The sequence below is a fragment of the Sebastes umbrosus genome, chromosome 17 (genome assembly GCF_015220745.1).
Source record: "Sebastes umbrosus isolate fSebUmb1 chromosome 17, fSebUmb1.pri, whole genome shotgun sequence".
Taxonomy (NCBI): Eukaryota; Metazoa; Chordata; class Actinopteri; order Perciformes; family Sebastidae; genus Sebastes; species Sebastes umbrosus.
In genome coordinates this window covers 16031339-16054436 of record NC_051285.1, presented here as the reverse complement: position 1 = coordinate 16054436, position 23098 = coordinate 16031339, and the positions used below count along the sequence as shown (strand labels likewise).

General features: G+C 39.5%; 1 protein-coding gene across 1 annotated transcript in view; it reads right to left on the bottom strand.

Moving 5' to 3' along the window:
• Positions 1-14872, bottom strand: part of lrch2 (leucine-rich repeats and calponin homology (CH) domain containing 2) — a 34222-nt gene extending 19350 nt beyond the window's left edge. Inside the window, exons 1-4 of the mRNA XM_037747764.1 lie at positions 14490-14872; positions 2289-2433; positions 1908-2034; positions 1708-1813 (exon numbers count right to left, since the gene is read on the bottom strand). Of these exons, the coding sequence (XP_037603692.1) occupies positions 1708-1813; positions 1908-2034; positions 2289-2433; positions 14490-14730 (619 nt within the window). The 5' untranslated portion in view covers positions 14731-14872. The remainder of the gene's footprint in view (positions 1-1707; positions 1814-1907; positions 2035-2288; positions 2434-14489) is intronic.
• Between the last annotated feature and the right edge of the window lie 8226 nt (positions 14873-23098).

Sequence of the window (23098 nt, the reverse complement as noted above, 5' to 3'; positions counted from 1 at the left end):
ACAGACCAGAGAGACAGCTTTTGTTGAATGTGATAAACTGCTTCCAACATGCAATGGGGAACAAAGTGTATGCTTTATTATCCTGGTGGATTAGACCTAATCAGAGTAGGGCATCACCCTAAAAACGGAGTCAAGTCCACATCAAGTCTTATTTCTGAGCTGATCTGAATACTCTAGTACGACACATTAAAGTACTCCAGTGATTTAGTATTTGCTGTTCTATAAATTTGAGGAATAAATCAAAATTGATACACTTGGCTTTTTTTCGTCCCTAGTAAGCTCCAAAGATGCTAGATCCCACAATTCCCATAATGCAACTTGATAGCATCTTTACGTTACACCCTCCTTGTCTGGTAAACACCCACATCTTCCAAACTCTTTGTAATGCAGATTTTCCATAAAACATGTGTGGTCTCCAAGCTCCACTATCCAACTTAAGGGTGTGTTCGTGTAATATATTTTAATTTAATTCACTCTATTTCACATGCGTGCAGAGAATGAGAAGGTATTTGCAACTGCCTCTATGTCCGCTTCGTAACAGAGTTTAACCTCTGTGAATTCATATGATCTGAACCAGCGTCAGATCTTTGGGAGTCCACTGTGCCCCCTCAGCTGAATTCTCTCCTGAAAAAAAACCCAAACTGAAATACTTTTACAGCTATGAGTAATATTTATATCATACAGTTTGGTAATGGAAGGACTTTACACTGCAATGTAAAATAAAGCACAAAACAGTGATGGCTTGCATTTAGGAAACAATTTCTTATTGTACTAGCCTACAAAACACAACAACAACTACCATATCCGCACTGTATGACAAGCCAATTGGCATGATCGCACTCAAATTGCGAAACAAATTGAAAGAAGTTTTTTGAGGAGATTCTGCACTCACAGTCGGAGATTCCAGCTGTTCTGGTGGTGAGTTCATAAATCCACTCATGCACCTTGATAAAATGTTTCTCCTGCTTTGTAGTAGGCTACACTGTGAGCGGTATTATTTGCACGTTTGTAATGTGGCTATGTTTCTGGACCATACTGGTTCTTGATGTGGTTTGAAGATGTTGTTTATCCTTTAATTAGTTGTGTAACCGGTGAAAGCGGCCCAATGTTGCAGGTTTATTAATACAAAACATTTAACAGATTCCCCACTGTGTATCTGAGTTTATAACCTCTGGTTTTGTGGACGTATAACATGTGTGGGAGTGCGTGTGCGCATAACAAGTGATACTATAGATGAGCGCCTGAGTATGTGAAATCTTGCAGATGCCGTTAGGAGCACCGGAGGACAACAGAGGACACAGAGGCACATGATTTTTTCAGATTAACTGTTTCATGTACTACTGTCAGGATATAGCGACCGTTGTATAAAAATAACTTTTTTTAATCATATTTGCTCCAATCTCGCCTACTTCAGCTTTAAGCCTTTAAACTTTTTAAACAAAATCAGAGGCTGCATGGTTACGGTTAAGAATTGTTTAAACGATCCTTCACTCCTGTTGTATGAGAGCATTGCTTGCTCCATGTCATTCATCAAGGGGATTTTGGCTGCACCAATGGCAACATGACAGCTAACAGCTAAATCACTGTTAATCTTGGCTGTGAGAGGACTGGTATGCTTGCCAAAAGTGTCAACTTAAATACATGATGGGACACCTTTAAAGAACACAGTGAGAACAAAATGGATAACATCAGGTGTGATGGACTGACCCTCAGGCAGCATGTGAAGACAATTCTTCCTGATGTTGAGTTCTCGCAAGGCATGAAGCCTCCCCACCTGAGCTGGCAGCACCTGGATCTCATTACAGCTCACATCCTGCAAGGGGAGACAAAGTGTAGGAAATGGGAGTGCTGTGGCAGTACAGTATACACAAGTTTATATCCACTGAAGCATATTACACTCTGCTCACCAGTTCCATCAACTCTTTGGCCTTGCCGATCTCCTCGGGGATGGACACGAGCTTGTTGTTGCTCACAAGCAGAACTTTGAGGGGGAGGCTGAACAAGTATTTTGGCAAAACTGACAGAAGATTTCGGCTGTAGAGAAAGGTAAAACATTGACCTACATTTCAAACAATACACAGAAGCATGTCACAAATGAGCATCTAGAATTGAGTTTCAGCAAAAGAGGAAATGCCTCTCTTTCATGAAAGCATTTTTGCCATGTTAGTGTACTGAAAGGGGGAACAAGCACTTCTTCAGAGATATAAACCTGACACATTCACTTCTGTTGAATGTATATAATGAGACACAGGAACCAAACTGAAAGTATACTGTTGGCAATGACCCACCTGATATCAAGATAAGTCAGTATCTGCAGATTGATAATGGCTTCTGGGATGCACTTGATGCAGTTGTGGTAGAGGTTGAGCGACTCGAGTGGGGCGAACAGACACACTTCTGGGGGGATTTCTGTCAGTCGATTCTTGGACAAATCTGCAAGGTGGAGGAACAGCAGCTGATGAAATATGTACACTTTGAACACACAGATGACACACATATAATCTTTTCAAGATCTGGGCACATTATGTTTGCTTTAGGCATGAGGCCATAGGCTTGAAAGACTAATCAATACGTCTCCGTGACGGAGCGATGGGCGGCGCGCCTCTTCATCGAACACTGGTCTAAGATTACACCAGAGTCTTGGGCCTTGAAGGTTTGAGTGGTACTGGCAGTGTAATATCTCAGTATTTGCAATATCGATCTCACTGGGAGTGGCACAGTAATGGCTATAGATTTGTATGAATGGGTAGAAAGTGTTAGAACTCACTCTTTTGTTTTTGTTGAAAGATCAGTTGCAAGGGGGAAAAAAGGGAGTTTTGGGCTGCTTTTTGTAACAGAAGGGTGGTAGGTTATCCATGCCACTGGATAGATTGGAATAATTTATATTGAATAGTATATATGACGTGTTATATAACTACACTTATGTAACTTAAATATGCATTTTATACACATGGAAATCTAATATATTGACATAAATTTAACAAATTTCCAATGTAATGTAATATAACAAGTGCTCTATGGCAGAATCCATCCATTTTTTCATATATTGTAGTCTACAGCCATGCTAATGGCTCTGCAAGGCCGTACAGGTGGTGCTCTAAGCTAAATGCTGATGCTAGCACGGCAACATACTCACAATGGTAATGCCGACACCTGTTTATTTACTATGTATACTAATTTGTACTAAACAGCTAAAGGTACAGCTGAGGCTCAAGGGAATGTATTTGGTTTTGCAGGTCTTTCAAATTAAGAGATCAACAAATTTATTAAAATTCATCCAGAAGGGGACATTAAAGGTACAATGTGTAGGATTTGGCGGCATCTAGTGGTGTGGTTGCAGATTGCAAACAACCCCCTCCGCTCATTCCTCCCTTTCCAAGACTGCGGTAACGTGAGCCGCCAAGTGCAAAACCGTGGTAACACTGTTTACCTCGTTCAGAGGCCATCCTTACCATAGTAACACTACTTTAGGAGCAACGGAAGTCAGACGGCGGCTGACTGGCGGTTTTGCACTCTGCAGATCACGTTAGTTTCACAAGCGTGTCGGAGAACTACGGTGGAGCCAGCGTTTGGTTTGTGTGTTCTGGGCTACTGTAGAAACATGGCAGACTCCGTGAGGAGGACCCTATGTAGATATGAAGGGCTCTTTCTATGCTCATGATGAACGATTCTTTGTGTCAGGTGATTATACACTTGGGAAAACATAGTTCTGAATATTATTTTTCATTTCTGCTAATAGATCCCCGAAATGATACACACTGCTCCTTTAATTACGTTAGTTCCACGAGAAAGGTAAAATTGATACATGCTGATGCTGAATCAATAAAGGACGAGCTGTAATTAAAAGTGTGTGACACAGTTAGCACAGACCTGACTATAACTCACGCGCCTCTGCTTTACTACTGAAGGCAATTTGCTGCAAAATCACAACCCTGCATTAATCAACCAGGAGTTGGTGCTACTATTCTGCGATAAGAATATGAATGTAATCCTTGCTCCCGTCAATGAATATGAGCACAGCCTCCCTTCTGCATCAGCCTCTTATAATAAAATATTTAGATAGTGGCTCTCCTGCCCAAGAACATCGAAGTAGAGGAGTACACTTAGTCAGCACTTTCCCATACACATACATCATGTACTAAATCATAGTATAAATCATCAACTAGACTCATGCTCCCTTTAGAGGTCTACATCTTATGCATGTCTTTGGTTCACGCACAAATCCTGAGTTAAGGCACATTGTCCCTCAAGGTTTGCTGAATCACTCACACGGCCAAAGACATTTCCATGCACGCACACACACGTGCACACACACAAATCCATACTATCTCTCTCTCTCTTTGTGTCCATTTACACAGGAAATGTGAGGATACATGGGGAGCTATGAGAACAATACATGCAAAGGCTACCTTATTGATAAGACCTCACCTTCAGACGCATATTGATTCCGCAGCTGCAAATTGCTGTGTGTGCCTGTATATGTGTGTGTGTGTGTGTGTGTGTGTGTGTGTGTGTGTGAACGATCTTGTCTTCTGAATTATCTCTGGGTGACACCATAATTAGAGACCTATGTGATGGAGCTGCACAGCCACAGATAAAAACAGCTTTCAATTATTCTGTCCCACCTCACTGATGTGCCACAACCAACCAAAGCAAACACACATACTGCACCTCCATCCCCTTAATGCATGCAATTACATATGGCTACCACCATTTATTAAACAATTAAGCCATATGGGCTTTACTGAAAGCAAACACTCACTGACCTACTGTTAAGAGGTTTCTGTGTACTGTGGATGGATTAGCAACGTCATATCAGTAGCTTTTATTCAAATAGCATTTCAACATATTCATGCAGACGTTGCAACCTTCCCTACTCCATGAGGCTACAAGATGTCATGAGCGAAACTGTTTGTGAGTTGCCTTTAGATAGACTGTCATTTCTGACAAGACTTCAATGACCAACAATAGACCCGACAGGCCTCACTCTGTAGCTGTGGTCTGAGCTCTGACAGCAGCCAGTATGAGCAGAAGTGAGAAGCAGACCGTGAGACAGTCAGCAGCACAAAGGCAAAAAGAAGCCGAGAGGTGAAGGGAAACATAAATTACCACATGGGGAAAGACCAAAGCTGAGGTCACAGAGTATACTCGTTTTCCATTAAGAGTAAATTCTGCCTCTCCCTGAGGCTTAGACCTTGATGCTGTAACCCAGCTGTACATAGACAATCCCTCCCTCCAGCCAAACAACTGGGGATTCTTCTGTAGCGGTGGAATCATGTGGGTCGATGGGCGATGGGGGTGGGTGGAGGCAGTCTTTGTGAGCCTGTCCATCTCCATCCCCTTCTCCCTCCTCCAACCCAGGCCATGCACCATCTGCAGCCCACAGCGGGCCTTTTATCCACCTGCTGGTCGCTCCTGAGCTCCCGCAGGATAAGGCCCGCCAGGCAGACGAGCCCTCCACCCAGGGCTCCACTGTGCTGCACACTCACGACAAATCACCAATCTATTCATTTATGTTGGTAGTGATGTCTGGCTAAGTCTTCCCATGACACAGCAAACTCTATACTAATAGACATCCTGCTGAGTGTGGGAGCAAATAACAGACTACAGTCTCTCTCTCTCTCTCTTTCTCTACTGCCCAAGAGGGATTCTGAGCAGGAAATATTTGTGTTAAGATTGCAATTTAAAAAGTTCAACCAGTGATCATCTCGATATAACAAAAATATCACTTAAAGTCTAAAAGAAATCCCATCAAGTGCAGAAACTACAGAAAAACAGACCAAAGGTCTTTACTGCAGCACTTCACTACAAGGTTCAATTTAATGAAAACCAAGAAGGGACATGACAACAACATGATTAATTGGGGTTAATTATGTGCGACCTGCCGCAGACGAGACCATAGTGTCTGGCTGTCAGTTTGTGGGTGTGGTCTGGAGCGCTGCATGGGTGTTCAGGGTGAGCAGGTACCTTCTGTGGGCATATGCCTGTGGTGGTGGTGGTGTTTGATGGTCAGTCAGCTCGGTGCTCCTGCCATCAATCTGCTACTGGAGATAATTTAATGGGATTCATTAGGAGCCATTTCAGCAATGTTAAGATGAATGGGGGGGCCAATGAGTCATTTTTTTACAACTGAGGCTGGTGTACAGGACAGGTCGGCTCAGGACTTGTGAGTTATTTTGGGCGTCACCGAATCACTGGCAGTTTTTGAGAGAGGGTCAGTCAAGGGGTGTGTGTCCTGCGACCATGGTGATGGAGTGGTTGGGCCGGGCAGACTGTTGTGTGTGAGTTTTGGCCTGGGGCAGTCTCTGGATCAGCTGTATTTGCTCATGGGGGGTTGTCTGTTGGTGCTTTCATGAGGCATTTCATTTTACTCTGACTCAGACACCAAATTGGCCCATATGTAGTCCATGCATTACAGTCACACCATCTACACTTTTCCTACTAGATATGTTCTTCTAGACGCTTCATCAGTGCATGTTCAGCAGCACTGACAACACACATATACGGGCATATGCAGACAGATTTATCCATACACAGGAACATTATTATAAGCACTTTAGATATAAAATATTAATGTCACCTACTGTAATGCTTGATTTTGTTCTTGTGCTTTTGACACATACATACATTGCATTTTCCATTTATGGGTCCCAGTCTTGTGTTTATACTCCTCTCCCACAGTCACTAAATACAAATAATCATGAAAATAAAGTTCTCCTCCAAAGTATATAGTACAGTTTGTTTGATTCTGCTGACTGAATGGAATTAAAGCAAAAGTTGGACCCATATTCTGCATTGTAAATGAAGAAGCACAAGTCCTGACTGTACTGTACACTTGACCTCGCTTGACACTATAGCTGCTGATTCACACGTAAGAGATGCCACTGCTGTTGCTTTGAAATATGATTATATTCAAATTAGCACAGCCGTCATTATGTGACACAAGAGTTTCTCATTTTATCTGCAGGCTAGATTCTAACTTGAAGGTATACCTGTGAGTTGTTTAAGTTTATCTAGTATAGAAAGGGAATAGTTAGAGGCAGGATACCAGGGGGCGTGGCTATTTTATGGAATAAGAAGCTTGACTCATCGATCAATGTGGTCAGACTTGGTGTTAACTGGTGTATTGCAATACAGTTTACTCATAATGATAAGGAATTCATTATTCTGAATGTGTATACACCTTATGAATGCCACAAGAATGAGGATGAATATTTAAATAGGCTTGCCTTCATGAATTCCTTTATTCAAGATAATTCTTCTTCTAATGTATATGTCATTGGGGATATGAATGCTGATATTTCAGACAGTAACTCATCATTTGCCAATCACATGGTTCAGTTCTGTCAGGATAACAATTTTATATTGTCTAGCAAAGTGATTTTACCTGCAGACAGTTACACATACATAAGTGAGGCCTGGCATTCTACCTCATGGCTGGACCATTGCATTAGTACAGCTAGTGCACATGCTTCATCGGGGTGTATGAACATTCTGTATGGGGCAGCAACAGCTGATCAAATACCTTTTGCTATGCAAATAAATGTTGAACATCTACCTGTACTGTCTAGTAAGACAAATAGTGGCAATAAAGAAAAACTGGACTGGTCAGCCCTTACAAAGGAGGACATCTTGGACTACTATGCTTAGACAGACAAATTCTTAAGTAATATTAATTTATCTAGAGATGCAATTTTGTGTAGTGATGTGAATTGTAAGAATGTGGAGCATGGGAAGGATCTTTGCTCCATGTGTAATAATATTATAGGTGCTGTGTACGAAGGCAGTAAGCCCTACTATAAGCAAAAAAATAAGACAAACTGTAACCGGCCCGGCTGGAGCAAGTATGTAGCTGAGTATCATGCGGAAGCCCCTGAAGCTTTCAAATCATGGGCTATGGTATAGGAGAACCAGACAAGGTCCTGAGTTCGAGTACAAGAAGCTCACTGATGCAAGATATAAGTATGCCATCCGCTTCATTTGTAAAAATGAGCAAGTCATGAGGGCTGATTCCATGGCTAAGAAGCTATTGAATAATAATGTCATTGATTTTTGGAAAGAAAAGAGAGCTCTTAACAGCAGTAAAACATCTCTTCCATGGTGATTATGTCACATGAGGTATACAAAGCTATAAAGAAGCTGTCTGTTAATAAAGCAAGTGGCATAGACCATATCACGGCTGAGCACCTTAAATATGCCAGTCCGAGGAGAGCTCCTCTCCTTGCTACTGTATATGTTTTACTGGTTTTATGATCCATGGTGTGTTACCTGACTCCATGTTGTCTGTCCTGTTAGTTCCAGTAATTAAGGATAAGGCTGGTAAAGTAGGCAGCCTAGATAACTACAGGCCCATTGCTTTAGCCAGCGTACTGTCAAAACTCTTAGAAAGAATCCTGCTGGATAGATTAAATGAGTTTATTAACTCCACAGACAACCAGTTTGGTTTTAAAGCTCCCAGTTATTTTTAATTTATATATTGATGATCTCTCCAAGCAATTGAAAGCCTGTAATACTGGGTGCATGGTTGGTAATAATTTAGTGAACCATATTATGTATGCTGATGATCTTGTGGTCTTTAGTCCAGATGCGCTGGTCTTCAGCAGCTCCTCAATGTATGCTCTGTGTATGGTATGGAATATGATATCAAATACAATGCCAGTAAGAGTGTAGTCTTAACCTGTAGAACGAAGGAGGACAAATGTCTAAAATTTCCAGACTTCAAATTGTTTTGATATCAATCTTTGTGTCTGTAATAAGGTAAAATATCTCGGACGTTTCATTACTGAAGACATGATAGATGATGATGATATTTATAGGCAATGCCGCAAGATGTACTCACAAGCAAACATTCTCTCACGGAAGTTTAGTATGTGTTCACATAGAGTTAAGATTTCTCTGTTCAGAGCATATTGTACACCGCTGTATACAGCCCATTTGTGGTCAAACTATAAAAAAAAGCGAGCTTACAGAGATTTCAGGTTGCATACGCTGATGCAATGAGAATATTACTAAAAAGACCAAAATGTTCCAGTGCAGGTGAAATGTTTGTGTCTGCAGGCATAAATACTTTTCAAACTGTATTAAGAAACCTCATGTACAAATTGATATGCCGGCTAAATCACTCTGAGAATGACATAATCTTGCGGTTGTCTAACATAAGATTTAGCAGTACACTGTACCAATCACAGCTGTGGAGGCACTGGTATGGTTCTTTATATGTAAAGCATTGATGTATGTATATATTTCTATTTGTAATATCTTTTAATCATGACTTTTTATAGTGCTTCCTGTATTGTAATGTATTATATGTAATCTATTGTTGTTGTTTTTTCTTTTTTCTTATCTGGACCTTGAGTCTGCAATAAAGTTTGAATTGAATTATGTCGAGTACAAACGCCAAACACTGGGTGGTTCATACTTCTCTAATGTGTTATCTCTGTTTTTTGTTAGGGGGGTTACAGTTTTTCATAAAAATAAACAATTATAGATGTAACATGACCGTGAAATGAGCAATTGTCATTATTTTTTGACATTATATACACTAATACATTCCTTGATTAATAAAAAACCAACATACTTAAAATAGTCCTGAGGAACTATTTCTTTGGTTTTATTAATGTGTAACATAATAAGCATCATGAGGATAATTTTGCTATTCGCAATCATCATTTCACTTTTGGCAGTTTAGTTTTATTATGCAAAATATTTAACAGAGTTGTCATTGATGTGATAAGTCATTGTGTTCCTGCTGACAGGTATGTATTTGTCTTGTCTAGACATGTAAAAGCACATCTAGAAGGAGCCCTGAGGGAAGACGCACCAGTTGGGAATGTGGATTTCTTTTCACGTTACACTCATATTACTATGATCGCTCAAAAACTAGTTTAGAAGTAAAGAGAACCAGCAGTTTTTGGGCGGCGGTTCTTTTGAGTAGCTTCCCGTCAATGCCTGCTATTCTTCACAGACCAGCCATGACGAGAGGAAAGACAGGACATGCTTTCATAAGACACCCAGAATATTTCATTTCACTACACACAGTGTAGTGCTGTGACGTGTTTTTAATTGCTAAGCCTCTGGAAGCCTTTTGAATGAATCAGCCTGCAATGTGCTTGTATTTCAACGAGCAGTGACACTTAACAGTATGGTAGATTATTAAATCCAAGAATGCCAGTGTGACACTTGTGTCCTTGTGGAGATTGTCCTCCACAAGCTAACTAAACTTCTCAGGAATGTAGCAACAATTGTACAGTGTGAGACTTACTGTGTGCTACAATCAAATCAAATGTGGGATATTCATTTTGCCACCTGTTTCAGCCAGCTCTCGACAGTACATTTTAGAAATCTGGACATCACGCACTATGAATCTTCCAGCCTTTGGTTTGTTCTTGGCTGTCAAATCTCCATCGCATGTACTCACAGTTGGCAACAAAAATCACACTTCCTTATCTTTTCTTTGACCTTGCGTTCTTTTCATTTGGAGTTTTATTTGGCTGTTAAATATTACACCAAACCCTACATAGAGGGTACAAGAAGGTGACAGATTTGTAGTGTGATGACAGATTCTGTCTTCAATTTTGTGGCAGAATCATAAAACAAGGACAACACATTGTCCTGCGAGACCCATATTCTCAAGTATAGCGTAATTAAGTCATTATGCTCTCTCTAAACCCAACAAAATTGTGGGTTTAAAAATGTGTTGTTTATTAGGATCCCCCCAAAGCTACCATACTTTGTTGTATGTCTGAGAACACACTCTGTAAACATGGTGCTGCAGCTAACGCGTGTGTGTTTGTACCCTCGGGAGCCGGGTAATGGCAGGCAAGGGGCATGCTGGGATATGAAGCTGAACATCTGCCCAGGTTGATGCACTGCTCCCCAGCCCCTTTCCAAGGTCAGGGCGGCAGCTCAGAGCTCGTGTACTTTCCCATGGGAAAACCAACTGACTGGAGACAAACTGCCAGGAGTTCACTGCAAACACACACCCTTGTGTGAGCAGGCCTCTCTCTTTCTGTGTCTACACACACTGAGGCCTTCTGTTGCTCATTAGTCAGATGGAGGCCACTCAGTTACACCCCGTTCTGTAAAAAAAAACATTTAACTTCTAAAAAGAGCAATGGGGTCGATTAAAATTAGAATAACACCCAAGTAATGGTGGGATACAATGCTGTTGCTGGGTCCAGATCTAAAAGATATTCCAGACATTCAGCTTTATATTATACGAGGTGCAAAGTGCAAAGACATACTATCACTATAATGTTCAGAGGAATCAGTCATTTCTTCTTACAGGTCAATTTAAAATGAGCTTGTTTTCCATTCAGATTGAAAGGCTTCTGATGTGATCGATCCAGTCAAATGTAAAGGCTGTAATGTATGCAGCATTGCAAAGCTGTTTCTTTTCAGCAGCAGAGATTGGAGTTGATGTAGTTGATGGTACTGTGAGGTGTTGATCTCGCTTTGCACATTTCAAAGTGAGACTTCCTTTTGGCACACCTTTCATTCAAGGCATCGAAATAAAGGACTGCACAGCATTCACAGTGACGGGATTATTCACAGTGTAAGCAAGAGAGGTGTGACAGAAATGTACACTCTCATATCTGTTTTGATCAGTGTTCTATAATGTGCACTCACGATAACAGCAGTTATTTCAAAATCCTATATGCAACAATCTTGATATATTTGGACAGTCTTGCTTTAGATAGACAAGCTGATTGTTATTACAGTATATCATAACAAGTGTGCAGTCCAGAAATAGTGCATACTAACTTCCTGTTGTGTCTGCCTCCCTCCTGAAGACAGCTTGTGCATAATATTACTGACTTCAGCTTTTCACAGGTATAGGTTTTTCACACTAAAATGGGATCATTATACATTTAGATACAGAAAAGCAACAATCTGCATTAATGTCCAACATGTCTACTTAATGTTAACCAAACCTGTATCCATGATTTGTCTCCAGACGCTGGTGCCAAGTCAATTATAGTGTATTTTTTTACTTTTCCATACATGTTTAAACCTGTCAGTTTTCAAAAAAGGTTAAAAAACTGCCTGGGTATGAAGACGTAACAAAATCTTTAAGCAGAAAATTTAAATCCCTTGGGGTAGGGGCTCTCCAACAAATCAGAGGCTTGCCATGAGCTGCACATGACGGAGTGACACCATCTGGTACGTAGACATCTCTTTCTGAGGAGGAAACTATCATCCTGAGATCCAACATAATGTAGATGTCCAAGATAATAACTCAGAATGTTTAATAATAATAATAATTCAATTTCACTATCTATTCAGTCTAAGTATAAAAAGTATAGACCATCTGTTACAAATATTCCTTTCACAGGGTTCCTTGTAACAAAATCTTCAGTTTTAGCCTATAGTCCATCATCCTAAAGTTAGACAAGCCCTTTCCTAAACCACCATGTCTAATACAGTACTGTATGTATGGCCTCACTCTCATAACACAGCCTTCAGAAAACAACAGCCTAATACTGACCAGGCTATATGATTACAATGGGTGTAAGAAAATATCGACAAAATCGAATATCGCGATATTACGTTTTGTGATACTGTAATGATTCTCAAAAACACTGTATTGATTTTTAATTAGTAGTAGAAAAATTTGAGTTTCAGAGACTTCGTTTCCTGCATTCTGGTGACATTTAAATAATGAAAATAATAGCATTTTAATGTTAAATAGGCCTCTCAGGAAAGAAAACAGACTAACTTGCCTCTTTGACGTGAACTTGTGTGAATCTAACTAATATTTGTCCGTCTTTATCCAGTCATTATTTTTTTGCCCCGGCTTGAGTTTTTCATTCTCTTAGTACTCTCTATTTCTCTCTCCGTCTCTCACTGAAAGCCCTTTGAAACACAACACTACAACAGCACCACTGAGCTCTGAAACATATTATTTCCAATGGTTTAAGCCACGCCACGACACACTTTTTCGCTGCGTCGAGCGAAGCCCGACTTGGGCGCTGCATGATGTGATGTGCAGCAAGAGGAGCTCACCTGCATTGCGTCGGTCGCGAGCGTATATATATATTTATTACATGGCTGTGTTGAATACTCGATTCTGATGGTCAATCATGGTGTTCTGCGGACTGTTATTTCTCTATAGCACACGGTTGCTATAAATAGCAGACCGTTGCTATGGTTGCAGTTCTGATGTCAGACTCTGGCGGACCAATTTTATGTCAAATTACTGATTTCTTGAGTAAGTACACGTGTAATAAGCGGGATAATGTACAGCTAGCAGGTAATTATTGTGAAATAAACCCTTTCAGGGCGATGAGAGACCACTCCGCTCCGCATCGAGGTGCGACATCGTCATGTCTGGGTTTCTTTCACAACAATGACCAACTCGCTGTACATTTATCCCTTACGTATATGGTTGCGAGCAGCTCTCTTCCACCGGGAAACGACATTAAGTGTGGCCGGATTGTCGTTCGAGTGGAAACAGTAGGGCTTATACACGCTGTACAGTTCTAGAAACAAGTTGAGATAAAAGAAAAGGAAAGGAATTGTGAAAATCGGGAGAAAAATGGGAGAAGTGTGATCCCGGGAGGAAACGGAAGAGGGCAATGAAGGGAGTCTCCCATGAAAATTGGGAGGGTTGGCAACTATGCTTACAATATTGCAATATATCGCAATATATCGCAATATATCGCAATATATCGCAATATATTGAATTGTAACACCAGTATCATGATACATATTGTATCGCCAGATCCTTGCCAGGAACACACAGCCCTAATGATTACATTAGGCAATTCTAATTCCCTCTTGCATGTTCACCCAATAAAATACAAGATCAAAGAACAGATCGATATCTCTCCATCTAAATATGAAACCAAAAGCACATCATGTGTCCTCCTCTCTGACAGATTATGGGCTATATGTAGTCTACCAGGCAGGCATGGCAGGGGGGTGAGGCTGCAAGTACACTGCATCTTTTGTCTGCTGAAAATGAAAGAAAAAAAGAAGAAGAAGCATGTATAGGCTGCTGTGTATCACATGCTCACCACAAATGATATTCAGTGAGCAAGAATTTTACAACTGCCCTGTCGGTTCATTCATATTCTGCTCCATCAGTCCTGGTGCCAAATGGACTGCAGCTCGGTGCACAGACCAGCGCACAGCAGCCTGACTGAGGGTGCGCCTCCACACGTCTCATTCATGTGTCTCAGGGGGGGGCTAATGGAAGCTGTTGGCGTCGATCAAAACAACATGTTTGTGCAGTAAACTAGTGTAATATATACCAGGGTGTGTAGTATGATATGTGCATTTACAGAAGCCAGCTCAGTGGACGGCATATCCCTTTAAATATTGTCACGTTAATGCGCCTCTATCCAGAAAAAACAGACACAAATCCGTGCACAATGCGGCCACGCTGCATCCACAAACGCGTAAAAGCACATTTGTTATATGAAGCACATTGGGACTGACTTTTTCCTATATAGTCCATGCACGCACACGCACAGCAGCAACCCCACCTGCTTGTGTTGTATCGGTCAGATCGTAGCTCATCCCCGGGTACTCCCTCAGCTTCCTGCCGCTCAGGTTGAGGAGCCCGGAGCACACGGCATCCTCCAGAGCCCGGTCCAGGCTGCGGGCAGTGTGATGCTGCTGCTGGTGCTGGTACTGGCTGATGCCTGGGCTCCACGGAGGTCCGCTGGAGTAGTGATGGCTTTGTAGAGCCGTGACAGCTCCCACACCTCCCTGACTAGACGCCATTTTCGTAAAAAAAGGAATTACTCTTACAATAATAACAGCGCACAGCGGCAGTTTCTCCGCCCATGCGCGTACGGGCTACATCCCTTGGACGGACGCTAGGGGATGGGCTTCTGAGGCGGTGCTGCTGCTGATGATGATGGGGATGGGGATGGTGGTGATGATGGGGAGCAGTGTATGTATGGTGGCCATTTTAGGCTTTTTTACCCTTCCTCCACCTGCTAATACCAAACTCTCAGCAGGGGCCCCAGTGCAGCACACACATGGGCATGCATGTTCTTAAATTTGACTCCCAATGCCTGGGGGGCAGTGGATGCTGACAAAGTATGATGAATCACTATGATAACAACTATATCAGATACTTAAACAATGCTGAGTGTCATGTGGTGCCATATCTGGTAACACTTCATTTTACAGGTCTGCAAATTTCATGGCAATATTTACCTCAAAATTGATCAAAAACTACTTTATTATAAACATTATTTAAGATAAGATAAGATAAGATTAACCTTTATTAATCCCCGGAGGGAAATTCAGGTGTCAAAGCAGCAACATCAGCAAACAGAGTGAAACACAGGAGAGGTAAATGTATACAAAAGTTACAAAAACAATAATAGAGATATAAAATATACAGAGTGAATGGGTGAACATAGTGTGTGCAGTCCGTCAATAAATAAATGTAGTATGTACAATAAATAAATGTAATATGTGCATATGTGCGGTCTATAAAGTGATATATAGGATGTATAGTGTTAAGTAAGTGTAAAGTGTGCCAGTGGTTAGAGTACAAGATGGTTGCAGATTAGCATGTTTAAAGGTAGATAGTGCATGTTTAATAATTTTTATTTGATAATTATATTCCACTATTTCCCAACAGCTGGTAATTTATTGAAGTTTTTATTGGACATAATTAGTTGTAATCCACAGAAGACAAATACACAAATGTGTACCATGATATCCAAATATTTCACTATCCACAAAAATGTATTTTTTTATTTGTGTTGTGTAAAGTCACATCCACAAAAATAAAGGCCGATTTGCAAATACGCCTAACTTACTCTGTAAATACATATTTTGAGGATTTAAGGATATTTTGTGATATTTACACATTTGGGCATCTATTTCTACACGTGGAATGATATTTGCACATTTGCAGATCGCTTCCTGTGCATTTACGGGCCACGTGACATTTGCATACATTTCCAGGAAAAGGATACAAAGTTAATTGATATGCATGTCTGCTGGTAAATAGATAATAATTAGCAAATAACTTATTTGAAATTTCTTAAAAAAAACTCCCTGAATCCTTAAATTAGCTACCAGTTTACATTTGTGTAGACAATAAGTCACACACAATGGTGAGATTTGTGCCTGATTAGATGTGTCTTCTATTAGTTTTGGTTTTCTACCTCCGATGAAGAGCAGCGCACAGCCGCTTCTCAAGCCTGAGGGCCCTATTTTAAAGCTTATATGCTATTTTAGAATATAATTATTAAATAATGTTTATAATAAAGTATCTTTGGATTCAATTTGAGGTAAATATTGGGGTAATTTGGCAGTAATTCTTAAGAAATTTCAAATAGGTTACTTGCTAATTATCACCTAATTAATTTGCGACCTGTAAAATGAAGTGTTACCCATATCCTTATGACTAGGCTACTAATACTATAACATAACATGATGCATTAAATTAGTCTATATGAGATTACAGCAGAGAGTATAGCACCCATAAAGGGTCATTACTGGCCTGCTTTTTTTCACTGCTTACCAATTTATCATTAGGGTGACCAGATCCCAACAAACCAAATGTGGGACAAAGAGTATGTTTGTGTGGGACAATGTGGGACATGTTACCAAGGCTGAGAGGTAGTCTACAATTTTGATATAATGTCTATCTAACTTAAATAAAAAACATTACTATTCTGCCCCATATCTTCATCTCTATGCTTTTCCTGAATGCATCCATAGATCGGCACATCACTTTTTGAGCTGCACGTTTCTTGTGAGACTCACATGAACTGTGTCGCCTCATGTAGTATTCCCGCTGTGTGAAATTGAAAAATAACTGGCAAATTTCACATAAAAGCTCAGAGAATTGCCCTCCACTGGCTTATAATAATAATACTTCTAAGTAGTTTCACAGTCTTTGTTGTATAGCTGCTCTTCCTTCTCTTTGTTTCCATCATATTCCGCCTAAATGTGCATAGCTTGAGACTTTGCGGTGACTCGCAATTTTCTCCGTTGGGCATAGCGTAGCAAAGAAGGTGAAATGTTAACCTGCACTTGACCCTTGTGTACACAGTTTGATAGCAAACACAGTGCTGTGATGACAGCCTTCCCTGCTTTCTTCACAGCCATTGGATAAAAGCCAGATTTTAAAAAAGCGTCTGTCCTGCAGTGGTTTGACTTTTGAAAACTAAAGCCAATGAAAATGTAGGACGTCGTCTCAAAACACTGTGCAGTCCCTCGTAAAGTGGGACACCTGGTCACCCTATTTATCATCTTCTTCTACTCCTGGTTAGGAAACATCTACTGGCAGACTGAAGAGTGGAAACTGAGCAAAAATAATTATCTTTACATAGTTCGTCGCTGTGATAACTTCCACAGCAGCTTTATTTAAGCAGGATATGTCTGGGTCCTGATGGGGCATTTCATTTTCTCCTCTAATGTCACACCAGAGGAGCACTAAAGTAGCCCAAAGGCCCCTCATCTGCCATGTCCTCAGGTCACCCCCGGATTGTCCTCTGGTTGGCCTAAACACACCTTCAACTCAGGTGCTGCTTGGCCCCTAGGCTCCTGTGTCCCTCTGGCCAGGACCAAATGTCCTGTAAATTTGACCCTCTGGTCGACCCAATTGCTCCTCTGGTCAGCCCTATGATAATTAAAAGATAATATAAAATATGGCGATATCATTTACTCTAGCATTGAACATGTGTGATGACATGATGGCATCTGTAACTGCTTATCCTGTTCAGGGTCGCGGGGGGGCTGGAGCCCATCCCAGCTGATATTGGGCGTACACCCTGGACAGGTCGCCAAACTATTGCGGGGCTACACTGTAAACAATTGCTGTTAATTTACAGCAGAATTTCAACAGTATTAACCTGTTATTGCTAAAAAAACAGTGCTTTACTGTTAATACAAAAGAAAATCTGTTAAATTACGCTCATAGGCCGTTTTTTAACTGAACTATAATGTATTCTTAAAAAACAGCACTTTACTGCTGATCAACTGTCTAAAGTATCATGAATAACAGTTTCATGCAGTATTTTTTGAATTCTGGGAAGAGCATTTCACCTGATCTGCACATGTGAGGCTGGATCCGTTCTTTTCTTCATCCATCCCCATCTTACTGATTATTTGGTGAGTAGTAATTTTATTTAATTAATAAATCTGTGCAAAGTTTATCAGTGATGTTTCCAGTTAGTTTGCATAACAGAATATGTGCATGTCATGATAGAGGGATTCAACAGCTAGCTAGAATTTCACAGATGATTGCACATTAATCGGACAACACAAGGAGCTCATTTTAATTTCTATGTATTCAAGTTAATATCTAAGTTAATGTGCTGACACATGTATTTTACCAGTGAATTCATGCATAACGACGGTGTATACATTTTACAGTGTATGGAAGTCCCTTCAACATTTAAAGTAACATTAAGACTTCAGTGCACGTTGGTTATTGGGTGGTAATTCAGCAGAGCAGATACAAAATTGAAGGCAAGTTTATTTACTAGCTAACTAGTGTTTTTGAATGATATCTGAAAACCACATGTTCTATAGATCAGATGGTCAGAATATTCATAATTGATCAAAAAAACGTTTCTCAACCAGTAATGCACACCACTCAACACAATTCATTTCAAACATTGACTAAAAATCCATGAAGTTGACTGAGGAAAATTCTTTCTAAGTTTCAGGTGAAACAGCAGGAAGCTATTGGCGCTGGATGGTCAGCCTTGATGGCCACTTCATATGTGAGGGGATCCAGCCCACCTTCTTGATGGGGCTTGCTGCATTATTTTCCACCTTCTACACCTGCACGCTCAAATTAATCTCAAGGTTAGATACTTTCAGTAAAACCTGTATTTTTATTGTGGCATTAATCTAAGTGATTCACACAACTTGATTTTTACACAGTACCTGAAGAAACACTATCATTTTTCAGGTGCACCGTAGGAATAAACCCTGAGAGGCACCAAGGATGGACAGGGCAAAGTCTTCTCAAAGAAAACTGCCAAATTCACGAGCTACAAGACAAGACTACAACCGTATATCCACATGTATCCACTCTGCTGATGGGACTCATGGACTTGAGTGGGACTTCATTTAAAATGGTGAGTTTACATTACATACATGATAAGAGGAAATGAGGGCTACACATGCTGATTTTGTACGTGAGAAGTTACAATGAAAGTTATGTTGGAACTCATATATCTCTCTCTCACACAGTCAGCGGGCTACCAAGGCTGGATTGAGAGAACTGGTGTCTTTGAGTGGGCCATAAGTCATTCACTAACTCACTCCCCCATTATCGCCCAATACTTGGACTTCCACACTTATCCATGTGCCTTGTTAGAGCCTGAATATTCATACTTGGACATGATGTCACATGTCTGGTGGTGTTGGTGCTCATTAGTATATAGACAAATTATTTTGTATTTAATGTTAATTTTTTTTTTTATTTGTACCACTGATATGCCTGAAGGTTCAGCAATATATTCAGTATATTCACATGTTACATGATATAAGGCAAAATATTATTTGAGAGTTTTGTTTTAACTCTATGATGTAGCTCAACTCTCTGTAACTGTTCCACAAAGTAAGGTTAGTAAGATTGACAGATGTCTTCAGAAATGCTATTTCTTCTGAAATTTGGTTTGTTGAACTTCATATGAAAATAAAAAATAAAGTGCAATAAGATAAGCTGTAGATGTTCTTTTCTCACACATTGTACATGATTGTAAAATCAGTGAATTAGCTCTGTTCTTCACTCACATGTTGTTATGGTTTGCATTCTGTGCTTGTAGCCAGCTATAGACAGACATTTTGGGCCTTATAGCCTTAATTATAGCCTTTTTCTTAACAAGTGCCTTTAATTGTATTTAGTGTGACTATTCCTTTGTCTGTAACCTGCTAAGTCTATTCATCTAGGCAAAAAATAATGTTTATTAAAATGTATGTAAAAAATACAACCTAAATAGTGCATTGAAACAAATCAGTAAGATAATGTAAAAGAAAGGGATAAAAACAGCTATATAATGTATCCTTAAACAGTAAATTAACTGTAAAATACTGTGAAATTAATCAAAAAACCAGTATATACTGTATTTTTCATTAACAGTACAAAGCTGTAAATTTCAGCGACAGTATAATAATGTTAATTTTACAGTAGAATAATGGCAACCCTGCTTCCAGCTCTTTACTGTTATTTTACTGGGAAATTCTTAACAGTGTACCTCTAACTTGATTAGATGAATTTAATTGTTTTCTCTGCAAGTAAAAAATCCCTAACAGCATGTGTGCTCATTTTTCTGTGGTGGTTATGTACTGGGAATGAATATAGCCTAGTCTACATTTTTACTTACTTACAATTCTCTGTACCAGATTATTTCACAACCACAAATCTTATATTGAAAAAGATATTGGAAGTTAGATATTGATAGTTGTAATATCATTATTTGTGAATAGCAATAATGCATTTCATGGCACAAAGGAAGAATGTGTCACAAATATACTGTCAACTCTACTTTTTTGTTTTGTGCCTATAATGCCTGTCAAATGATTGATGATGAGGGTAATTTGAAGGATATAAAGTCAATTCAACTATGCACCTAATGTCAGCTAAATAGGAAAAATGTTAAGGGTGTAAAGACCAGAAAGAAGCTTCTGTGTTTCTCTCTATCAGATTATTTCACCACCACAAAGCTTATGTTGAAACATATTTTGGAAGTTAGATATTGATAATTATCATTTGTGAATGGCAACAATGCATTTTATGAACTGTAGGGTGGAGTCAGGGAAAATGGGCCAGATAAGGGTGGAGCATCATAGCTCTTCAACATTTTACAGCTAATCACAATAACTGATCTTGCATTGTTGCTACAACACTAGCTGACATGTAACAATAGTTTTGATTGGTCTGAGGTTGCTAATATGGGCAGGGCATAGTGTTACATGTAGCATATCAGAGAAATTGTATGGTAAGTGAGCCTGACATAGAAAATGTCACTCATCACTAATAAGGATGATAAAGCAATTACAAGTAAGCTTACAAACAAAGCAAAATGTTTATGAACAATGTTTTGACAGGCCCTTTCAAATAAAAAAGTTGAAATAAAAAAATTAAATAAAAAAAGAAAGATTTTTGTGAAAATAGTCATTTTAGGTACTGGGCCATTTTAGCTAAATTGGGCCACGATTTTCAGCTGAAATGGGCCACATACACATACACTTTTACACAGAAATTGAGGGTGCAAAACAGGTTCATAGGTCTAGAGATGTATCCAAACAAAACCTTAATCTTTTTTTAAATTATGCGTTGCAGATAGTGTTTGAAGGGAACGCAGGACAAGACCTAACAAGACCTTAGTAGATGAGATGTATAGCTACAGGAAATGTTAATGCATTTTGGTGGGTTTTTTTTGTTTTTTTGTCAAAGATGTTCTAATTTTCTCCGGGCGATTCACAACAGTCCACTACTCCCAAATGCTTAGGATGGGTTAAATGCAGAGGTCAAACTTCCTGTATGTACCTGTATGTATATGATGATGAAGGTTTACGACAAATGTTTGACACAAGCATTCACCAATATGCAGAAACACACACCCATACAACATGATCAGGTTTTTTTTTTTTTTTTGCATTACTCAATGAAATAGCCTACTTGTTCAACTTTTAATTGCATGAAATGTATTTATGGTGTTGTTACTATGGCACACCAAAGTAATCAAAGAGTGTTGATTTACTGTTAAAATTAAAATGATTTCAGCTGAAATTATTTTAATTTTGATAATTAGCAAGTAACCTATTTGAAATTTCTTTGGAATTACTGCCAAATTACCCCAATATTTACCTCAAAATTGATCAAAAATTACTTAATTATAAACATTATTTCATAATTATATGCTAAAATAGCATATAATCTTTAAAATAGGGCCCTCAGGCTTGAGAAGCGGCTGTGCGCTGCTCTTCATCGGAGGTAGAAAACCAAAACTAATGGAAGACACATCTGATCAGGCACAAATCTCACCATTGTGTGACTTATTGTCTATACAAATGTAACCTGGTAGCTAATGTAATGATTCAGGGAGTTTTTTAAAGAAATTTCAAATAAGTTATTTGCTAATTATTATCTATTTACCAGCAGACATGCATATCAATTAACTTTGTATCCTTTTCCTGGACATTTATGAAATAAATGACCAGCTATTGGGAAATAGCGGAATATAATTATCAAATAATGTTTATAATGAAGTAGTTTTTGATCAATTTTGAGATAAATATTGCCATGAAATTTGCAGACCTGTAAAATGAAGTGTTACCAGATATGGCACCACATGACACTCAGCATTGTTTAAATATCTTTATCTGATATTGTTGTTATCATAGTCATTCATCATAATTTGTCAGCATCCACTGCCCTCCAGGCATTGGGAGTCAAATTTAAGAAAATCTGAATGTTGGATTGCATACCCCCCAGTGTGCTGCACTGGGGCCCCTGCTGGGAGTTTGGTATTAGCAGGTGGAGGTGTTGCATGCCATCTTTTTATATTGGCCCATTTTACCTAACAGCTGGCCCATTTTACCTGAACATTGTGTCTTAGCTCAAGAGGGAACCGGCTGATACTCTAACTCTCATAATTCCAAAACAATTAGGGGAGAGTGGGGTAAAATGAGCCAGTGGGTAAGTTGACCCACCCCCTGTATCTTGGCAACTGTGATTATGTTTTGTCATGTGACCATAAATTCAGGAAGTACCCATCATTTCTATCTTGCTGTGATGGAGTCAAGCACATGGGAGAAGTAGTAAGTACTTTTTTACACCAAAAACAGTTTTTTCCCTATCAAAGTAAATTTTCTGCATGTCAGGAATAATGACTGTTGGGTCAAAGCAAATTTATCCAGGTCTAAAAAAATATATTATACATGTTGGTGATTTACTAAGGTATAACATCATGTTAATCCCTTCGCTAAAGATTAGCCTGAATTGCTAAGCTGGGCCATTTTTTCCAAAATGGTAGCTATGGGGCAAAGTGAGCCAAAGGCTATGGGGTAAGTTGAGCCACTGGCTCACTAATATTCTACTATTATTCCGAGCCACTGGCTCAACTTACCCCACCATAAATTAACCAAATTAATTCTCTGA